At 34.8% G+C, this 20,260-nt stretch overlaps 1 protein-coding gene across 1 annotated transcript in view; it reads right to left on the bottom strand.

The window, feature by feature from the left end:
* The window catches only part of ARMC4 (armadillo repeat containing 4), an 85,490-nt gene extending 65,667 nt beyond the window's left edge, over positions 1-19,823 (bottom strand). The window contains exons 1-7 of the mRNA XM_030943926.1: positions 19,711-19,823; positions 16,701-16,906; positions 15,149-15,271; positions 14,808-14,946; positions 2,660-2,806; positions 2,169-2,378; positions 1,796-2,020 (exon numbers count right to left, since the gene is read on the bottom strand). Of these exons, the coding sequence (XP_030799786.1) occupies positions 1,796-2,020; positions 2,169-2,378; positions 2,660-2,806; positions 14,808-14,946; positions 15,149-15,271; positions 16,701-16,906; positions 19,711-19,722 (1,062 nt within the window). The 5' untranslated portion in view covers positions 19,723-19,823. The remainder of the gene's footprint in view (positions 1-1,795; positions 2,021-2,168; positions 2,379-2,659; positions 2,807-14,807; positions 14,947-15,148; positions 15,272-16,700; positions 16,907-19,710) is intronic.
* Positions 19,824-20,260: the final 437 nt, after the last annotated feature.

The raw sequence follows: 20,260 nt of genomic DNA, 5'->3' as shown, positions 1-20,260 counted from the left end.
GCATTGTAATGGGATAATTTTTTAAGTGGAGGAAACATCTGTGTAAGAAATGCATTTAGTGTTCCTTCCAAGTTAGGCCATTGAAGAAACCCTCAAAAATGACACCTTCTCAATACATACTTACTGAACCTAAAACCTGCCAGGTTTGTGTCTCATGGAACATACATTAATTTGTGTAATTCAAGAAGCTAATTTTTAACAAAGTGTTTAATAATGTAAAATCTCTTTAAAAATTGTATCCTTTGTGCCTCAAATTCATCAAGACAAATTATGTATATTATTTTATCTGAAATGCAATACACCTCAAGTTCAAATTAAGATAGAGAATCATAAACAAATACACTCATTTAGGTTGGAAAAGACCTTTAAGATCATTGAGTCCAACCATTATCTCAGCACTGCCAAGTCCACCACTAAACTGCATCCCTATGTGCCACATCTGCACATCTCTTAAGTAACTCCAGGGATGGTGACTCAACCATTCCCCTGGGCAGTCTGTTCCAGTGCTTGACAACTGCTTTGGTGAAGAAATTTTTCCTAATATTCAATCTAAACCTCCTCTGATTCAACCTGAGGTAATTTCCTGTGATCCTATTGCTTGTTACCTGGGAGAACAACCCCACCTGGCTCCAACTTTCTTTCAGGTAGCTGGAGCAAGTGATCAGGTCCCCTCTGAGCCTCCTTCTCTTCAGGCTAAACTCCCCCAGCTCCCTCAGCTGTTCCTCTCCAGCCTTGTGCTCCAGACCCTCCCCCAACTCCACTGCCCTTCTCTGGACACACTCCAGCACCTCAATGTTCTTCCTGAATTGAGGGACCCAGAACACAGGATTTGCACAGTGCCTAGCACAGGAGGATGCTCACTGGCCTGCTCCTGCTGGCCACATTATTGCTGGTACAGGCCAGGATGCCATTGGCCTTCTTGTCCACCTGGGCACACCCTGCCTCATGTTCAGCCCTCCAGGTCTTGTCCTACCATGCAATTTTCAGCCACTCCTTCCCCAGCCTGCAGCACTGCAGGGGTTGCTGTGACCCAAGTGCAGGACCTGTCACTTGTCCTTGTTGAACCTCATAGCACTGGCCTTGGCTCATGCATCCAGCCGGTCTAGATCCCTCTGCAGAGCCCTCCTACCCTCCAGTAGATTGACACTTCTACCCTTGGTGTGCCTGCAAACGCTGAGCATGTTGGGGGTGCCACAATCCCCTCAACCTGGTCATTCATAAAGATATTAAACAGAAGGGTCCCACTAGTGTAATCTCTTACATGGCTATGGTAAAAAATATCTGTATTCAAATTTAAAAACTGGATATACTCAAAGCTGCAAAATGTGCCACAGAAATCTGTGGAAAAATCACATATATTCCTTTCTTCTGTTTGCAATGGATCAGACCCAATACACAAGGACACTGTAAACCATTCTGCCCTGCACTGCCTTGGATCTTCTTGGCCACACCTGCAGGTTAGTTTTGTAGAATTTAAATGCATTGCTTAACCAGAACACAGCACCTTAGGTCGCCAAATCTGTAAAGTATGATGAAAAAAATAAGAAAAAAAGAAAGTGATTAAGGCCTTCATTTCACATTTTTTCTTTCCTTTATTACTCCTAGCCTTTTGAATAAAAAATACATGGTTTTTACTTCAGTCCAAGCAGTGACTTTCTCAAAACCACTTTGATTACATAAAGCATCTACTTCCTGATGGGATAACTGACCTAAGTGACTGTAGAATGTAATAGTTCCTTTTATTGTCAAATTTCTTTAATGCTTAGAAATAACTTAGCTGTTTGTGTTTACTCACCTCTGAGGCACATTCCTGTAGTGTCCCCACTATTGGGATTAAGATGTTTGCGTGTGAGCATTTGAGCCATCTAGCTAGTAATGGAATGCCACCAGCTTTACGGATTGCTTTCTTGTTTTTGGTGCTTTTGCTGCAGCTCCAGAGTGCCAAAGCTGCACAGCGTACTGTTTCAGTGTCTTTGGCTTGGTATGATGATCCCACTGAAATAGATTCCAACAGCTCAACCTAAAAAAAATAACAATTTCTTAATATCTACAGGAAACTTTGATATCATGCTGCTTTCTAATTACAATGATCATGTTTACAACACATGATCTATTTTTTCAACAAAAATCTGCATATGACAAGGGTACAAATTTTAATGTCTGCTTACCAATCTCTTGATTCCTCCATGTTTCCTTACTGTCTTTCGTGCTCGTTTAAATCTAGCAACATTGGCAATTGTTTCAGCTGCTAAACATTTTAGATCAGTATCTGGAGAGTCCAGTATTTTCACCATGATCTCTAATCCTCCAAGATCTGCAATTGCATGTCTGATCAATATATTTTGACTAATTTCCTTCAGGATTTTTAATGAACCAGTCTAAATAATGGGAAACAATAGAAGTTAAACATTATTTAGGTATACAAACATATATAACATTATTTTAAATGATGGGTTATTTAATTTTTTTTCTTTATATTTAATCAGGAGAAAAGAAGGAAACAAAGTCAAACATATATATATCTTTCTAAAAAATCTGAAGAAAACAAGAAAATACAGAAATGAGAAATCAATTTTCTTTACATTCTGTAACTTTAAAACTCAAAAAATATTCTAATAAAAAAGGCATATTCGTTGCTCTTTTTGACAAAGCTCATTACCTGACATTTAATTTCTTCTGTATCAAGTAAATTTATTAACACTTCAAGACATCCAGTGTCTTTGATGGCCAGCTGACAGGTTTCTTCAGACAGATTGAAATCCCTCATTGAACACAGTGCAATTAGAGTGGCTGTTGGATCACCTCCCTAAAATAAAGCAAATAATTAACAAATATGTAAAATGCATTTAATATAAAAGTCAATCACTTCTAGTTGTGCTAGTAAAACTACTACTAAAGAAGAAACACTTTAGACTATTTTGACTTTATAGTGTTCAATAACACAAACATAGTAAGAAATTGAATTATTGATAAAGTCTGTAAATGGCATAAAGATTCAAATGAGTGAATAGCTCAGGTGGAAAACTATTAAAATGGCTTGCTGTGAATAGACCAGATTGAATGTTGTTCTAAACATTCAAGCTCTATTGAATAAGATAAGCTAAGATAAGCTCTATTTCAGTCACTGCAACTAGACTTGAAGAAAAAAATCAAAGAACACAACACAGGAAGTTAAGCCATATGACAGTGGATTCTTTTAAACCTCTAATACAGGTTTACTGTCAATAAAATCAGGGATGAACTGACCTGCATGGAAATTAGGAGAGCTGAGCTATAGCTGCAACAGAAGCTGAAGTGAACATTGCCAGCTGGTACTAATGTGGAAGTTACAATTTAGAGTACCTAGTAAATCAAACTACAGCATCCACCTCCTGCATTCCAGGGAAGCTTTGGCTTCCATCCCAATCTGAGCTCTGCTGCCCAAGCCCATCTCTTTTAAATGAGAATTTTGAATCTGTAAAGGATTTTTGGTCAACCCTTCCAGAGGAAAATGTTCTGCAGAATTGTGGACATTATAATGAAACACAGAATATTACAAAACTGAGTAATGTTTGCTAATATAAAACAGGTAGATCTAACAAAACCAGAACTTCTGAAGCATATTTCTAAAATGTAAACAGAAACAGTATGACAGACACAGTACAAAATTTAATTTTTTAAATTTACCATGAATTTAAATTTACCATGCTCTTCAAGTTGTTACATTTATAACATTTATACATTTATAAAGAATCACAAGTGAGAAAATGCATCCAAAAAGAATATGAGAGAACTACTTCATAAAGTTTCAGACCAGTAGTTTACATCAGACAAAACACTTCTGCTGATCAATTAAGTATATATTTATAGTGCTTCATCATTTTTACCTACATTTCTTTTAACAAAGATACCAGAAAATTTCCCCACAAAAATGGTTAAATGTAAAGGTAATTTTCAAACATAGTGTCCTAGAGGAAGATGCCCCCATTTTTTTTAAATTATATTTTTAAATCATATTTATCATCTTGACTTCAGCAGAATGAAATGTGTCTTGCTTTATTAACATATTTTCATCTACTTTGAAAAACTGCTCTAGAGTATAAAATAATGTAACAATTTCTCAAATGTTTTCCTAGAGAAATCAGTCTATCCACACTTATAAAATTCTTTATTTTTTTAAAAATCCCTACAATAGGATTACAAAACTACAGAGAATATTCTGCAGCTCAGAAAAACTAAGAGCTGTCCTTTTATGAAATCTGTGGCCTTTTAACAGATTAGACTTTGATATTTACTTTGCTTTGTCTGATAAAAAATTTGCAACAGGAGTTTAAAAAAAAAACTTGCCTTTTTATTATTTTACATAACTGTAAGAAGTATATTGCTAACCTGAAAAGTGATGTCTCTCCTTCTGAGGACTGCTTCTCCTACAGTGAAACTGCATTTATACATAACATAGTAGTCCATAATTTGCTTGTCTTACATGTATAATGGTTGGCATATGATAATTAATATGGACCAAGTTTTTAAAAAATAAACAACTTTTAATTTTCTTATAATGAATGAAAAATACAACCGTATATTATATACATATATATGCATTTTATTTTTTCAGCTTTAAAAATGACCACACCACTTTAAGTGTTTTTAATGTAAAACCACAATAAAATATTTTTCATATGCGCTGAAGCATCAATTCTACAAAATAAGAAATACTGCTGATGGTTTCAACAATTATTTTTTGTTTCTTGAAGTTATCATTAGAGTAAGTCTTGTAGTAGCTACGACATAGATTTTCACATGCATGGAAATAGTTACCTCTCCATTAAGTTGACATAAAATCTGCATCATGTTGTTATACCATTTGAAATCTGATATGTTGGAAGCAAAATAGATTCTACTGGCAGATCAACAGTCAATTTTAAGGCTTGAAATGAAACACAGACTTATTTTAAAATGTGCCTTCCTATATATCAGTATAACACATATATCCATGAAAATAAACCAGTATCACTGTTACACTCTCAGTAAAACATCTTGCACTGAATGTGTAATGTCTCTGTTACAATACTCAAGCTAACAAGTGAGAAAAACTGAGAATTACAGAACTACTGACAAATCAAAATAGAATGAAAATAAAAGAAAAACACAAGCAAATACAGACACAACCCAAAGTACAGTTACCAAGGCATACACAAGTTCAAACCATCATTTTGTTTGACTTCTGTAATAATCAAGAGGAAAAACCTTGTTAGTCAATGGCAACCTTTCAACAAATAGAACCAAGAAAGCAAAAGCATTAAGAAGTCTTTTTTATGCATTAAGCTTTACTTTATTCTGCAAATGGTTACTTATGTCTCTGACAGCATAGTGAACACTCTGGCTATGCTAAGGACATAACTAGTCAGTAAGTACTTAGATAACAGATGTTTTCACACTAGATGAGCTCAATGGACTCTGCTCTGTGGTACTGAGAGAACTGCCTGATGCCATGATTAGTTTGCAGAACTGTAGGAAGAACTCTGTTGTTAGCAATAGAACACAATGCTGATATTATCTATCAAAATCACAGCTACCAAACAAAAAAAGCAAACTTTACAGTGAAACTTATAACCAGATTTGTAACCTGTAAGATACAAGAACTCCTCCTTCTTCAGATTGGCACTAGGTACTCTAGTTCAGAAAAGATACTGGGAAAGTTGATAAAGACCAGAGGATGTCAAAATCTCAAAATTACGATCTCCACAAAAAATTTGAAGGAACTGGAACTGTTTATTCTAAAGAAGACAATAGGAAGGTAGTTTAAAGGACACCTTCAATGCCAATCATCTCTTCTCCAGGTCCAGATGAGGAATAATGGGGTTTAACAGCATCAGGGTTGATCTATGCTTGGTTAAAAAAAAATAAAAGACTCAACAAAACCAATTTTAATAGTAAGAATATTTGATTTCTTGAATACATTGCTTACAGCAGTCATGAAATCTCCATGACAGGAAACAAAAGGTAGAGAAATATTTGTGTAGAAGGCACACAAAGAATTGGTGCTGTTTTGGAGGCAAGCAGATGGAATCAATGACCTCCTACATTCTCCTCTAGTCTAACAGACAATAACTATTGTCTGTTATTCACTGTAATGAAATTTCATAAATAATAAATGTTTTGGTATTTACTTATTTTCTTTTAAAAAAATAATTAATCCTTAATAGATACTATGATCATTGATATAGACAATAGATAATAATAAGTTTCAATAGCAGATGTCCAATCCCAATTAAACCGTTCCTAGTCAATACAAAGCTTCCATTTTTGAACTGATGTCAGTTCAGCAGGCTAGGAAAGAAAGATACAAAATTTACTGTAAAGTCAAACCTTTAAACTGAAATCTAAAGGCATTATAGAAGAACAAGTAATAAAAGTATGAACAGGATTATAAAGAATATTATTCCAAATGTGTTACCCAATTTGTAGCAAAACAAAAATATCTGAATGGAAATATATAAACATTTCAATCAAGTTACAGTGCAGCTTCCGAAAAGAAAGCAAAATTAAGTAAAATGAAAACTGTACAGTTTTTGGCTCACAAATATCTCCATAAATACAGTATCTATTTGAAGGGTGTTGTACTAGTTTATTTAATTTGGTTTAGGATTTAGAGTGAATGTGACTGAATGCTACCAGAAAGTGAAATATTGTTTTACCCTGCATGGTAATGTCAAAGATAGGGTTTTTTTTACTGTTTAGACCAATGGCTGAAATTTATTTTGCCAGAGTAAAAGTGTATTTTCTCTATTGTGTTAAGTAAATCCTGGACAGGTAGTTAGCTGTGCATGTCTCTGATAACAAGCCTGTGGCTGAATAACAGGGGGAAAAAATTGCTGCTTGTGGGCAATTTTGTCATTCTCCAGTATAATTGCTCCGTTTTTATTATGAGTGTATATAATCTGAATGGCAATTACAATATACTTTACAAAATTAAGACCAAACACACCAAGTCAATATATTTTTAAAAATACTCAACAAACAAAAGAGCATGATGTGATAGCCCAAAAATAGTTGGTCAAATTACTGTTGCACCAGACTTTTAAAATTAAAATTCATTAATGGAACAAAAAACTCCTAGGGAAAACATAATTGTTTTGTTGGAATCCCAACCCAAAGCAATATTGTCATTTTTATAAAACAAAAAATCCAAAATAAAAAGTAAAGTATGAAACAGAATTCTTAGTTTAAAAGTTTGTGACTTTTTTATTTTCTGTTGAACTTTACTCTCTTAAATCACAAAGAAATTTTCTGCTAGAAAATACTTTAACATCTAAATAAATTTTGATAAAGCTTAATGAAAGACTGAGTACTGCAGTACTCAGTATGTATAAAATACATAATATGCTTGAGCAAGGCAATTTTTCTATGCTAGTCAATCTCTAAGCACACTGAGTTTTGTCATGGTTTAAATACTAGTTCCAATTTTTCATCTTAGTTTATAAAACATACAAGCTGCAACTTGTTAAGACATGACTTATGGACAAGTATAACTGAGTTATGGAATAATTCCCTGACCCACTTCCTGAATCTTCTGGCATTCTTTAGCTCCAGCCTGGCAGTATGTAAACCATACAGATTAATATAAGTAAAGCCAGTGGAAAATCACAGGCATCACAACATTTCAAAACATTCACACTGGACTACAACAATGCACAGAAGCTGCACTGTTTAAGTTGCAGATTAATACCTTGACCCTGACCCTACACAGTGGCAGAAGTGACATATATGTCGTGACCTCGATACAGTGAGTTGAAATTGTCATATTTTATGAAACTGAAAAGAAATGAGTTTCCAAACAAAAAGGATGTCTATTATTTTCTGCGTGAACCAGGAGGTTTTGTTAGGCAAGCATTGATTCCCTCTTGAAAACTCTTCCAAGACATGTACCCATTCTGTTAGCTTTCCTTTTCTAATTCACAGAAATTGGATTCTAATATAGAAGAGGCAAAAGTCTAACAGTTCATGTGCAAACATATGAACTTTTACTTCCTTGGACTGGGAATAACAGAATATTTTCCTAGTAACTTCTTAAACCTCAAACTTGGAAAGAAGTGAAATGGCGACCCCAAAACCACAGAAAACCTGGCCAAGATAATATATAATATCTTAACAGTGCAAGTTTATCTTCTAGTCCATTGTGAAATTTTCAGTTTAGGAGTGCATTTCTTCCCTAGATGCATCTGGACAATTTTGTAAGGACACTTCATCTGAGGAAAATAAAGCACATATGTGTTTTAAAAGAACATGTAGAAAATAGAAGCAAATAGAATTGAATGAGAAAGGGAAAAGGGTTTAGGATTAAATTTTAAAAAGAAAAAACCCTACACAAACAGCACTACTGTTAACAGTAATGTAAAACTGTAAACCCTGACTGGAGACTTGGAGATGAGACCTTTGCTGTCCATAACACAGATGTGCTACTTATCTTGTGTGACAGTGCTAGACCCGCCTAAGCCATTCTGACTTTTTCTAGTACTTGGCTCAGAAAGAGGGTAAGAGCCTTAATGCTATTACACACATATTAATTTTAGGTATCCAGCTAACTTAGGAAACCAGTGGATGTGAATCTGAGGAGAAAAGTTAATGAGGTTGAACTAGGAAGGACTGCTGCCTCTGCAGGCTGCTGGAGAGCTTGCATACTGTGGAAGCTTCATAAGCACTGAACAGACAGAAGAAGCAGTGTCATTTGAAACTAGCCAAAAAAATTTTTGCAAGGAAAACAAAATTATAGCAATCGTTTATGAAAACCTAAGAGACAGGTGTTCTCTGGAGAAATAAAACAAACTTAGAAACGGGGCTTAGTGAGAGCATAGGAAAAACAAATATGGGTGAAGACATGGCTGAAGCACAGGCGTGCTTCTGGAATAACAGTGTAGAGTGAGCTGTGATTCAACTGAGCCTAGAGCAATGTGGAACACTTAAAAACAACACAGAATGCTGTTCTCACTACTTAAAACTCTTGCTACCTTTCAGACACAATCACATCCTAATTATTTAGGAAACGTAACAATTTGATTATCTACTTCATGAATATAAAATCTGAAGTCAGATTGAGACAATTGAGGCAATTTACTACTATTTTAGAGGAACTACAGTTATGGTGTCAAAGCCATAGCTCATTAATTTCATTACCTGCTTTCATCATTGACTACAACCCTGTAGAAAGAGGAGAATCGCACTTAAGTTATTTTACATTCTTTTCCTCAGTCCTTTATTTTTCATCAACTATGTCTTCTTTCTCCTTTTGTACTGAATTCTGTTTACTTTTTTTTTTTTTTTTCTAGATTGACTTTCATCTCATCACCTATGAAACTCTAAGGAATGTGTGACCCTGTGAACATTAATTAAACCTTCACTACACAGAAATTCATCAGAGTTGGTACTGGTGTTAATGGTCACAATTCAACTGGTTGTTATGAATTTTACATGTCTCTTGGGATGAAGAATGATTGCATGGTATTTTGAACAGGGAGCTATTCCAATGCTTCAAAGTTGCCAATTATAATAATAATTTGAGAGTTCACCATTTGCCAAATATTTCCTACCTAGTAAAGTTATCATAAAAATATTTCTTTTTCATGATCAGCACTATCAAGGTTGTTAGGAAATACATATCTTAACTATAAATTGAATTTTTCACATATTTTTATTTCCTTTTTTTTCCCAGTAATCACATTTTTCACTGAATTTTAAGATAAAATCTTGGCTAATACTGGAAGATGGGAGCAAGAGATATTCATGAACAGTAGAGGAGAGTGATATGAAGGCCAACAGATTTGCCAAGGCTGATGGGTGAGCCAAACATGTGCCATGAAACACTAGCAGGTGGCACATGATTATGTCACATACTTTTGGTATCTTCTGAAAAATAACAGTCTCAGCCAAACTAAAGCAAAGTTTATTTTTCATCTTTACCTTTCCACCCTGTTGAAAACCTCCTTCAGATTACCCCACCTATACTTTCATAAAGAAGGGAAAAAATTTGTTGTTGGACATTTTACTAATAAGGTGCATTGGTCAAAGTGGTCAGTCCTGAAAAAAGGCCTTAAACAAAGTTACCACATGTACAAAAATATTTTACATGCACTTACATATGCTTATTATGTATTTACTAGCTAAAACCTAATCTTTTGTAAGTCTTGCCAATAAGATATTATAAAGAAAAAACATTTCACTCTTGTGCACAGATTGTAGAAAAAGCTTGATGTGCAATATATGTCCTACACAGATTAGGGACTTTTACTCTTGCTATTAGATCCTAACATTTGTATCCATCACACACACAAGACCAGATTTCAAGACTGTGGGAACATCCATAAACAACAGAGATTTTAGACTTTTCACTTTAAACAATTAGTATCTGAAGATCCATTGTATTCCTTAGGGTGGGATGTTCATGTCTTTTTCTTAGGTCCTGTATATTAGAATAAAATAGAATTATTTTTCTGCTAAACCCAAAATGCAATTGATTTCTTAATACATGGCTCATGAAACTGATTCAAATTTTTATAATGAGCACTAGTATAATCTTAATAATATGGAATGTTTCCAATACCATTATAACTTAAGAGAGCTATACTTTTTCATGATGCAGTTCAAAAATACTGTCTGTCCTCTATTGCTGTAAATTTTGAGAAAAATCTACAAGCCACATCAATGGCTTCACAAGCACCATAAATTTATAACTGTTTCTCATAAAAGAGTTGCTGTATACATCAGCTGCTAAACCACACAATTCTCATTTGCACATGGGCACCTGGGAGCTGGTGCTCAATGCCACTCTCAGGGAACATCCCCTCTGGCTCCTGTGCAGTGCCATAGCCTTTCTCCAGCTCCTGCGCCTGGCACAGGGCACAAACAGCTAGGGAGAGACAGCAGATTTGTCCATGTATGATTCCAAAGAAGAAAAGAAACACAGTGCTGTTCTGGGAACGAGGTCTTTTGCACTGGAGAAATTCCAAACAGATACGAAATTAAAGAATATATTACATGAAGTGTGAGATTTGACTGGTTTCACTAGCATAATCCTGAAATACAGCCAAGAGTAGAATGACTTTCTACATAAGAAACTGAAGGATGAATTCTCTAACTGACATGGTCCTGCAGAACTCTGTTCATCCTCATCCTGGCATAGGTGTACATCTTAATCATGCCCTTACAGGGAACCAAAGTCAAACAGCACAAGGGCTTAAGGGATTAAATATTTACTCTGGATATTGGCATTATTCTTGGCACAGTCACCAGCCCAACTCACCCATTAACATCTCAGTTTTATCATAAAACTGGCAATAGTCAGTGCTCAACTGTGGGCAGCACAAAGCCCAACTCTCACCCTTTTTTTCCCTTTTTTTTCCAGTGAACAGCCCCAGATCTGCCACAAAGAAGACTGTGCATTTCTACCTGACGTTTCCCATTTCTAGTAAAAGGATAATTGAAAAAGATGACCCCTTCGTCCCACTCCTAAAATTTTTCAGATGTAAAATGTAGTCCTTCCTCTAGAAATCCCATTCTTCAGAAGTGCCAATTTAATAAATAATGTCAAATCTGAAGTAGGCAGGGTGAATCTCACTGTTACAAACACCTACAGAGCACCTCATTCCCATTTTATCTACTCTGGCCCCAAAGGATGTCTAACACAAGGCCATCACCAAGCTCACTGATCTATTTTGCTGCTCATTGTTAAGTCAGTGGGGAAGCATGGCAGGAACACACAGGCTCCACCTCCTGCTGCATAGCTCTGGGAAGCCTGAAGGTAGGACAAGGAGCCAGACCACAGAAGCAGCTGCTTCCCAGCGGAACAATTCCAACATGGATGCTCTTTCCCAGAAAGGAAAGGGAGTGGAGAAGGGCAAAAAGTCAGAAGGGAATTTCCCCAGCACTGGAATTTTCTCTCCATGAAGAAGAATAAAAGTACAGAGCCTACAGGCACAACTCACAGGATCTTGCAAGTTTGCTTTATACAAATAGCAATCATCTTTTTAACATTTAATGACAATCTAACATTATATAAAAACTAGGTATCTTTCAGGTTTTATGAGAGTTTTTTTGTTTGCAAACTGATCTTTTACAGAGTCTTGCTGAATTGTGATTCTCATTAACTTAGACATTAGAAAAATCATTGCATCTACAAATGATTGCATTTTCTTTGTATCTTGATCAACTATTCTTTAAGGCATTTTATTAATTTTTTCATATGGGCAAACAACACAAGCCCTTTGAAATTTGTGCTTCTATATAAATATGCTTGTAGATACTTAAATAACACAGTCATAAATTTATTTTCTCTTACGTTGCATGTGTCATGAACACTTGCCTACATGAACAACAAGAATGCCAAAAAATCTCCCAAGTCTGGCCAGAAGTGCAGTATTTATACTTGAATTAAAATGAATTCCATGTGCAAGCTAAAGTAGCACTCCATCAATAAAACATTTCAACCACTGTCTGTGGTATGGCACTGAGGCATCTCTTTTCAGCTTTATCTGACACTAGGGAGTTCTTGCTTTATGCAGCTAAGAATGAACATGGAACTGTTTTCACAGAACTATTTTATCTTCAAATACTTAGTTTAATTTATATCTAACTTAAAGAACTATTGTAAGACTCAGGTGTGCATGAATATGTAAAGAAGTATATATTTTAATTTTCATAACAAAACTTTTTCTTATTATTGAAGTTTCTATTATAAACTTCTTGATGGGTACTCACTGTCTGATCAAAAATGCTACCCTGTCATTTCCTAGTTCTAAATCATTACGTAATTTTGTTTATTGACAGCTGAAACAAAATAAAGTCAATTTCTAAAACAGAGGTGCATTAAAAATATACTTTCCTATTTGTCATTCTCACTCTTCTTTCAGAATAGTTTTATGCAAATGTAGATATGAATTTCAAATGTATATATCAATTTCAAATACGATTTAAGTTCAATACTAAAATCTAAACCCAATTATATGAAGGATCGAGAGAGGAAAGGGAGTTTGAGAATTAAGTAATCAGGAGAGAAGAGCCTTGTCAGTAAAGAGGGTGGTACATGAATGGGCCAATTAAAAGATTAGTAGGAATTCATCAACAGTAATGAATTTCAAGTATCTTCTCCAGAAGACCTTGGGTCTTTACTAAAAAAGTAGCATGCTTGTTTCTCTGAGCTCTCTCAAAAGTACAAAGAGTTGCTTCATAACACAGAGAGAAGCAAGCTATTCACAAACTGGAAGGTTTGAAAGCATCCTGTTGAACTGTAATTACACGTGAGCAGGAAGAATTCTATAATGCAAAATGTGTACATGTTGCGTTCAGCATTAGGAATCGCTGAGCAAGTCACATGCTCAAAGTTACATTTGCAAAGGGTTATTTTGCCATAGCCAAAATGACAAAAATACAGAGGTCCAACTTGGAAAAAAGATAAATGTAGACAGGCTTGTATTATCCATGTTTGTGTCTCTTTTCCAGGTCCACTAGCAAGGCCCCACAGACATGAACTGAAAACAAGCAGTGTCAGTACTCTGAATACATTTTAAAAGACTGAATTACACTTCTACAATATTTAAAAGAATTGTGAGGAGCCAAAACTTTGCTTATTCCTCACAAGTAATTAATTGTAGAATCAATCATACAATCATAAAGGTTGGAAAAGATCTTCAGGATCATCAAGTCCAACTTTTGACTGAGCACTGAGCACGTCAACTAAAACACAGTACCAAGGGCCACATCCAGTCATTCCTTCAACACCTCCTGTGTGGGGACTCCACTGTTGTGGTAACTTCCCTGGGCAGCCCATTCCAAAGCTTTATCCCCCTTTCAGTGAAAAATTCTTCCTGATGTCCAGCCTGAACCTCCCCTGGCACATCTTGAGGCCATGTCCTCTTGTCCCATCTCTGGTTGCCTGGGAGAAGAGGCTGACTCCCACCTGGCTACAACTCCTTTCAACCAGTTGGAAGGAGTGATGAGATCACCCCTGAGCCTCCTTCTCTCCAGGCTAAACAAGCCCAGCTCCCTCAGCTGCTCCTCATATGACTTGCTCTTTCTGGAGCACCAAAAGCCTATGCCACCATTTTATCTGTCAGATGTGTATTCTCTGTAGTTGCACTCAAAAAAAATAAATAAGCCAGCGCTTTTATTAGCAACTTAACAGAACATAAATTCCAGTATGAACTTGTAAAGGAACTTCTCCTGAGGGAAAAACATAATTGGAGTTTTCCAGAATAGTACAGTTGTTGGGGTTTTGATCTGTTTCAGACATATTCAGAATTCTAACTATCTATATTTATAGGTTCCAAAAGATTTTCAACAAGTCTGTGTAAAAACGTTTTCTTGGTTTGTTTTAGAAGATGCCTGTTTATCATACATTTTCCTGTCCACTAAAGCATCTACCCAGACACAAGACCATGTTAGAATTATTTCAGACATGAATTAATCACAGTTGATGAAAGACTTTAGGCAACTATTCAGTTTTAATAAAAACTCTTGAAAGTTATTATCCACATAAAGAAATCTCTTGGAAAGTTTCATACAAAAAGCAAAACAGAAACCCAATAATTAATAAAGAGATTATGCCATCTTACGTTTTAAATAACAGTGAACAGATGGTTTAATCTAAAGGGCTATATAAGCCAAAACCAGCAGATTAAAAAGAAAGTGCGTAATAGGAAAGTCCACAGTTGCAGGATTTGAAAATACTACACCACAGGGCTATACTAAAGTATAATGAAAAGGAAAGGATAAGGAACTGGTCGGGTCTCCTCAAATGTAACTTTTTTTTACTTTTTATACAATTTATCAATGCTTACTTTTACATATTTTGCAAGTTTTTGAATTCCCCAGTATTCTGCTGACAAATCGGTGCTTCCTTCCTGACGACGTACAGGCTGTTCATCCTCATCAGTCTCTGAGGAACTTTCACTGTCTTCAAGGCTGATTGATGCTTTACTAAAAATAAATAAACAGAATCACCAATTTCAAATAGTTATAAACTATAATATGGACAAGCATATTTCAAACAGGTATGACAACATGGCCTAATAACTAGAAAAATACAACTAATATTACCAAATGGTAAATATAATGATAATTACTGTAGATAGGGAAAATAAAAATTAAAAAATTGAGGAAGGAAATAAGTCATCCATACCATTTTGAAGTTTCTTGAATTTTAACCGATTTAGATTTGCCACTGGCTTTCTTTTTTGTAGTCAGAGATCCAGTTCCACTCTTCCCTTCTCCTTCAGAGTATTTTTTTGGAACCTTGTCACTACTGGATTTGGGTTTATTAAAAAAAAAAAAAAAAAGAACACAGAAATTATTTTTTTCCAGAATATTCTTCACCATACTGTGATTCAGAAAACTCCTGATTGTCCATGCATTAACAGTTTTGAATGGATGAAGAGTTCAATAAATGTCTGTGGTTGATTTTTGAACTCACATAAACAAATGAATTTACTATATTCTGGCAAAGAATTTGAGTGCTTAGCTATGTGGCATATGAAGGCATCTCTCCCTTTGTTCTGATCTCACTGGCTCATTTTCATTTGATGCCCTTATTTTTGTCCCAGAACAGACAGTGACTATCTGTTTCCTATTTACCATCCCCAGACATGAGATTCTGTATCTTTCTTCTTCTCCTCTAGTCATCTTATTTACAGGCACTTTTGTCTGCCTAACTCTTGCACACACTTAGATGTTCCACAGCTTTGATCATGCTGAATACAACATATATTACTTTCCTCATATTCCAAAAAACTCCTACTTTCAACTGGCCACAATCTTTGGTCCTTTTTTTTCCCCAAAATAACAATGTTGTGAAAGCAAAATGTCTTTTCAAGCCTGAGCTAGTCAATTTATCACAGTCACAAGAAAAAAAAGAGACTATTACTTATGATTGCAGTCAATTTCACTACATCAAGACTTCATCAATAACTGTGGAAAAAGGTTAGCTCTTGCTTTGGAAAGCCAATTTCTTTCTAATTGATAACCGTAAGTCACATCCAAAATCTCTTAAAATGTTTCTTGCAACTTATTAAATTGGTAGACTTGAGAAAGATACTATTTTTTGTAGGATGACATTGAAAGGCTTTTCTGCAGATATTCTTCTTCCTTCACTTACACAAAATTAGGAAACATGAAATCAAAAGAGAGGACTATTTTCAGAAGACAAATTCAACAATATACAATATATGTATACTCTCTTTTGAGTGTTCAAACTTTGAGATAATCTCATCAGTGAATATCACTGCTAAGCAGAGCTAGAGAAGTAGCTCATATAATACAAAATCAAGTGGCAGTAACAACAGTCATTCTGATTTTCTATCCAGGACCTCTTTCACCTCGCTCAGAAAGTGTGGTTTAGATCAGGTTTTCTAATAAGTCTTGCTTTAAAAGGCATTTTACACCAAAAAATATGATGATATCACAGTCCTGGAGAACCAGTACTGCAGATGATTTCAAGTTCCCTCCCTGCCTTGCTGTGGAAATGACGTAATAACATCAAAGGTGTCACATGACAGAAAAAACCTGAGAATTCTCTTTGGTAGTCCAAACTCTCTCCTTAGAAAGTAACATGTAGTAAGCTTTGTTTTATTCTCCCTAAGTTAAGACAAGAATGGAAACCTGTAACATGCATCCCTACTATTAGCACAGTTTAGATAGATCTAAAGGCAAATTCAATTTTAAAGAAAATTACTTACCTTTGGGAAGCAGAAAGCCCACTGCTTTTCCACTTCATATGTGGTTTTAACCTATGGTCAGTGGGTCCTGCTGAAGAACCTTTCCCTTTCTCACATTCAGTCTTTTCTGTAAGATTATGAAGGCTCTGTGATTGGCCAGAAATAGCAGCACCTTCCGCATGCTGATAATTCTTCTTGGGTGCTGTTTCTTTAGACATACTATATTCCTAGTAAAAGGAGACATGTTTTTTCACTCATATTGCTGTATAAATAATGAATATTAAACCAGTAAGTTATAAGCAAAATTCTAGGACTCTGTGCTTAAAAATTGCATGCATTAAATGTAGAATAAGATTCTAAGCACAAAATTATATTGTCCTTAAAAGAACAAAACATTAATTAGAAAAGTAGCAGTTATCATATGCAAATTGAGGTTTTTTATGTAAATCAAGTTGATAAATTTAGAATTTCAGGAACATCTTTGAATATTTGGTGTTGTTTGATTTTTAATATGTCAAAAATCTGTAACACAAGCACTTTTATAGAACTTAGATCCAAATGAGTTTTAAGATTTAGACATGCAAAGTCAGCCTTCTGCTTTCAATGGAACATTTACATAAAAACTATTTCCCTGCATAAAGGATTTACAAAAAATTCCCACAAAAAAAGTAATGAACATAAAACTGAAAATAGACTATCATAAACTGCTAGACTTCAGTTCCAAGTAATTTAATTTGATATAGTTTAGAATTAATATAAACACATTCCATTCAATTTTTTTCATCTTCTGTCTCTCAGGACAAAACACTGTTGAACAAGTCACATACAAGAATGGAGCTGAGTGGCACCTACCAATCCTTCAGCTGTCAGCGTCTAGTACCATGGCTAATCAATAATATACAGAACAGAAAGGACTCTTGTCAACTCTTACTCTCTATTGGAACACACTCAATTTTTACAGGAAAGTCAGCATATGATCGTTACTTATTATTATTGTTGTTATTGCAGCTGTCAGTACCAGATAGGTGAAGACATTCCCTTGTGTGCCTGATTCAAGGCAGTTTTAAGGAGAGTGTCACAGCAGGGTCTGTTTTCCACTGGTCCCTGATGAGAATCGGCTGTTGAAGCCTTGCCAACTCAAGTGTCTAATTACAAACTAACTCATGCTAATGCTCTCATTCTGAAAATGTACTCCAGACAAGACAATTTAGCACATGATAAACGAGATAAATCACAGGGGAATTGGTGCTGTAGCTTGATCAGTTAAGCATACTTTAAAAAGCATGTTTGCTACAGCACTATATGCCAACACAGCAATTCTGAACATTAGCTTAAACAAGGCCAGGCAGATATTATAAAAGTTAATTGGTTTTGCAATATATGTGTATGTAATGAGCTTTTTGAAGCTCTCCTCCCCTCAGAAAATAAATCAAAACTATTTCCACTCATATTTTACTTCATTTAGTCAAACTTGGAAATACAGCTTTTCTGTGCATTTCATAGATCTAGAGCAGAGATTTTCCCACATGTACGAATGCTCGGCAGCTCTATGACATTAATTTGTTTAAATTCCAGTCATAGAAAGCAGAATGTACTACACCAGCTCTTCAGCAAGGCAAGATGATATGAAATTCCAAAACCATTATAAAAGGTACAAGGTATACTCTTCTGCATAAACTTATTTACACAGCCAGGGAATAATGAGTGTATGATTTACATGAAAACTGAAGGAAAACAGGGTAAGTTCTGTTTATTTGCTCTAATTTAATAAGTGTGACTTATTAAGTGTAACTTAAAAAGTTACAATATATTCATAAGGGCAGAAAAGTAGTAAATAAAGGCATGTTATCATAAATAGTAACATTATTCTATATTTACATTTAGGATTAGATCTGAAAAAATAGTAAAATGTTACATTTTCGCTTTCATGATCATTAAATGAAGCCAAATCACTGCAAATAACTTAAACCAATGTCTAAAAACATTCATATGTTGTCCTATTTATGAAGTGTAAACCAATGTGCAGGCATAACATTAAAACAATACTTGCCTATGAGATAAATAAAGATTTTGGAACTTAATAAATTTTCAAACAGAACAACTCACAATTCTAATTCCAATACTGTTAATGTAGGCTAATGTGTATATGTGTGTTACTTGGAATGCTCTGTTCTTTCAAAACTGTCAAATATCTGTATCTCAAAAAAATAAGTATCAGCCCTACATCCCATAAAATCAGAACTAGAGGATAAGGAAATTTCACTGTTAATTACTTCCTTCTTTCAATAATTAAAATTGCATATAAATAACCACAATGAAACTCTTGACAGGTTTTAGCCTGTGAAGAATTTTACCTCCAAGTAATCTGTTAAAACCACACTAGAAATCTACAAAAAAATAGTTTTATCAGGAACAAGGAAACAACTAAAATTGTACTGGTACTGTGTGATTCTAGCTAATATAGAGCTCTAAATAAAAACCAAAACACTTGCATTTTACAGTGTTTGAATCAAGATAAAGTGTGTAAGCTTAACTTAACTCTCAGCTCTGATATTTAAATCAGGCAGTTCTCATAAGAAAGTTTGGCAATTATTTATGTTTGGGTTACAAAGAATGAAAATAAAAAATTAAGTGGTTTTCGTCACAGAAAAATCCTGTAATAAAAAGCTGACCTTTTCCATACAGATATCACATTTTCCTGCTTTAACATTTCCACTGCTCCATAAAGAACAAGACCAGAAGACAGACAAAACATTTCATGCAAAACCAGAAGCTGACCTCACATGTTGGATCAAACCCCATCAAAAAGTATGATAGAGCAACACATGAAATGGTGCACTATTTGCTGTTTACAAAAGAAACTTTTTTTTTTTTAATTGCAACTTAAAAAGCACTCCAGTCTTCAAAATTCTTCATTTAATCACAGATTTATCTTTGATAAAGAACATAAATGTTCAGCCAGGTTTACAATGTAATTCTTACCAATGTACATTTGCACAAAGAAGTACAACAAGTAACAATAAATACATACCTGTTTAGCCATATTTTCTACAAATCTAGGTGATCTCTCCTTAAAAATGTGACTATGTCTTTATACAGATCACTTTTTCTTTCATAGTCAATATCTTTACCCTTTAGCTGACCCTTTAAAAAAGAATATATTTAAAATTGTTAATAGTTACGCCTTACACAGGTAATTTAATCTGCATCATAAAATAGTGCAAAAGAGCAGCACCAAGGTCATATTGTAATGAATTAGATAAAGAAGTCTCATGCTCAGCAAAGTTGACCAAATTTCAAAAATGCTTCTTAAAGACACATGGATCATCTCCATGGACCCCAACAGATGATCAAGATATTACACAGGATTTTGCAGGCAATAACCATCAATTAATTGTACCCTGTGTAGTTCCACTGAAAAGAATTTATGGTTTATGGGAAACAATCAAGTAAATATGAGCTTCGTGTGCAGTATGGCAGATGTCTAAAAGGCACAGAAAATAATGTGACCTGGCTGCCTGAGCTTTATGAGCTTCATCTATTAAAAATGTGCCAAGCCAAAATTTCCCTGGATTTTTCAA

The sequence above is a fragment of the Camarhynchus parvulus genome, chromosome 2, assembly GCF_901933205.1.
Source record: "Camarhynchus parvulus chromosome 2, STF_HiC, whole genome shotgun sequence".
In the NCBI taxonomy this organism is placed as follows: Eukaryota; Metazoa; Chordata; class Aves; order Passeriformes; family Thraupidae; genus Camarhynchus; species Camarhynchus parvulus.
The sequence above is the reverse complement of the archived record's forward strand: the minus strand, read 5'-3'. Positions and strand labels throughout refer to the sequence as shown.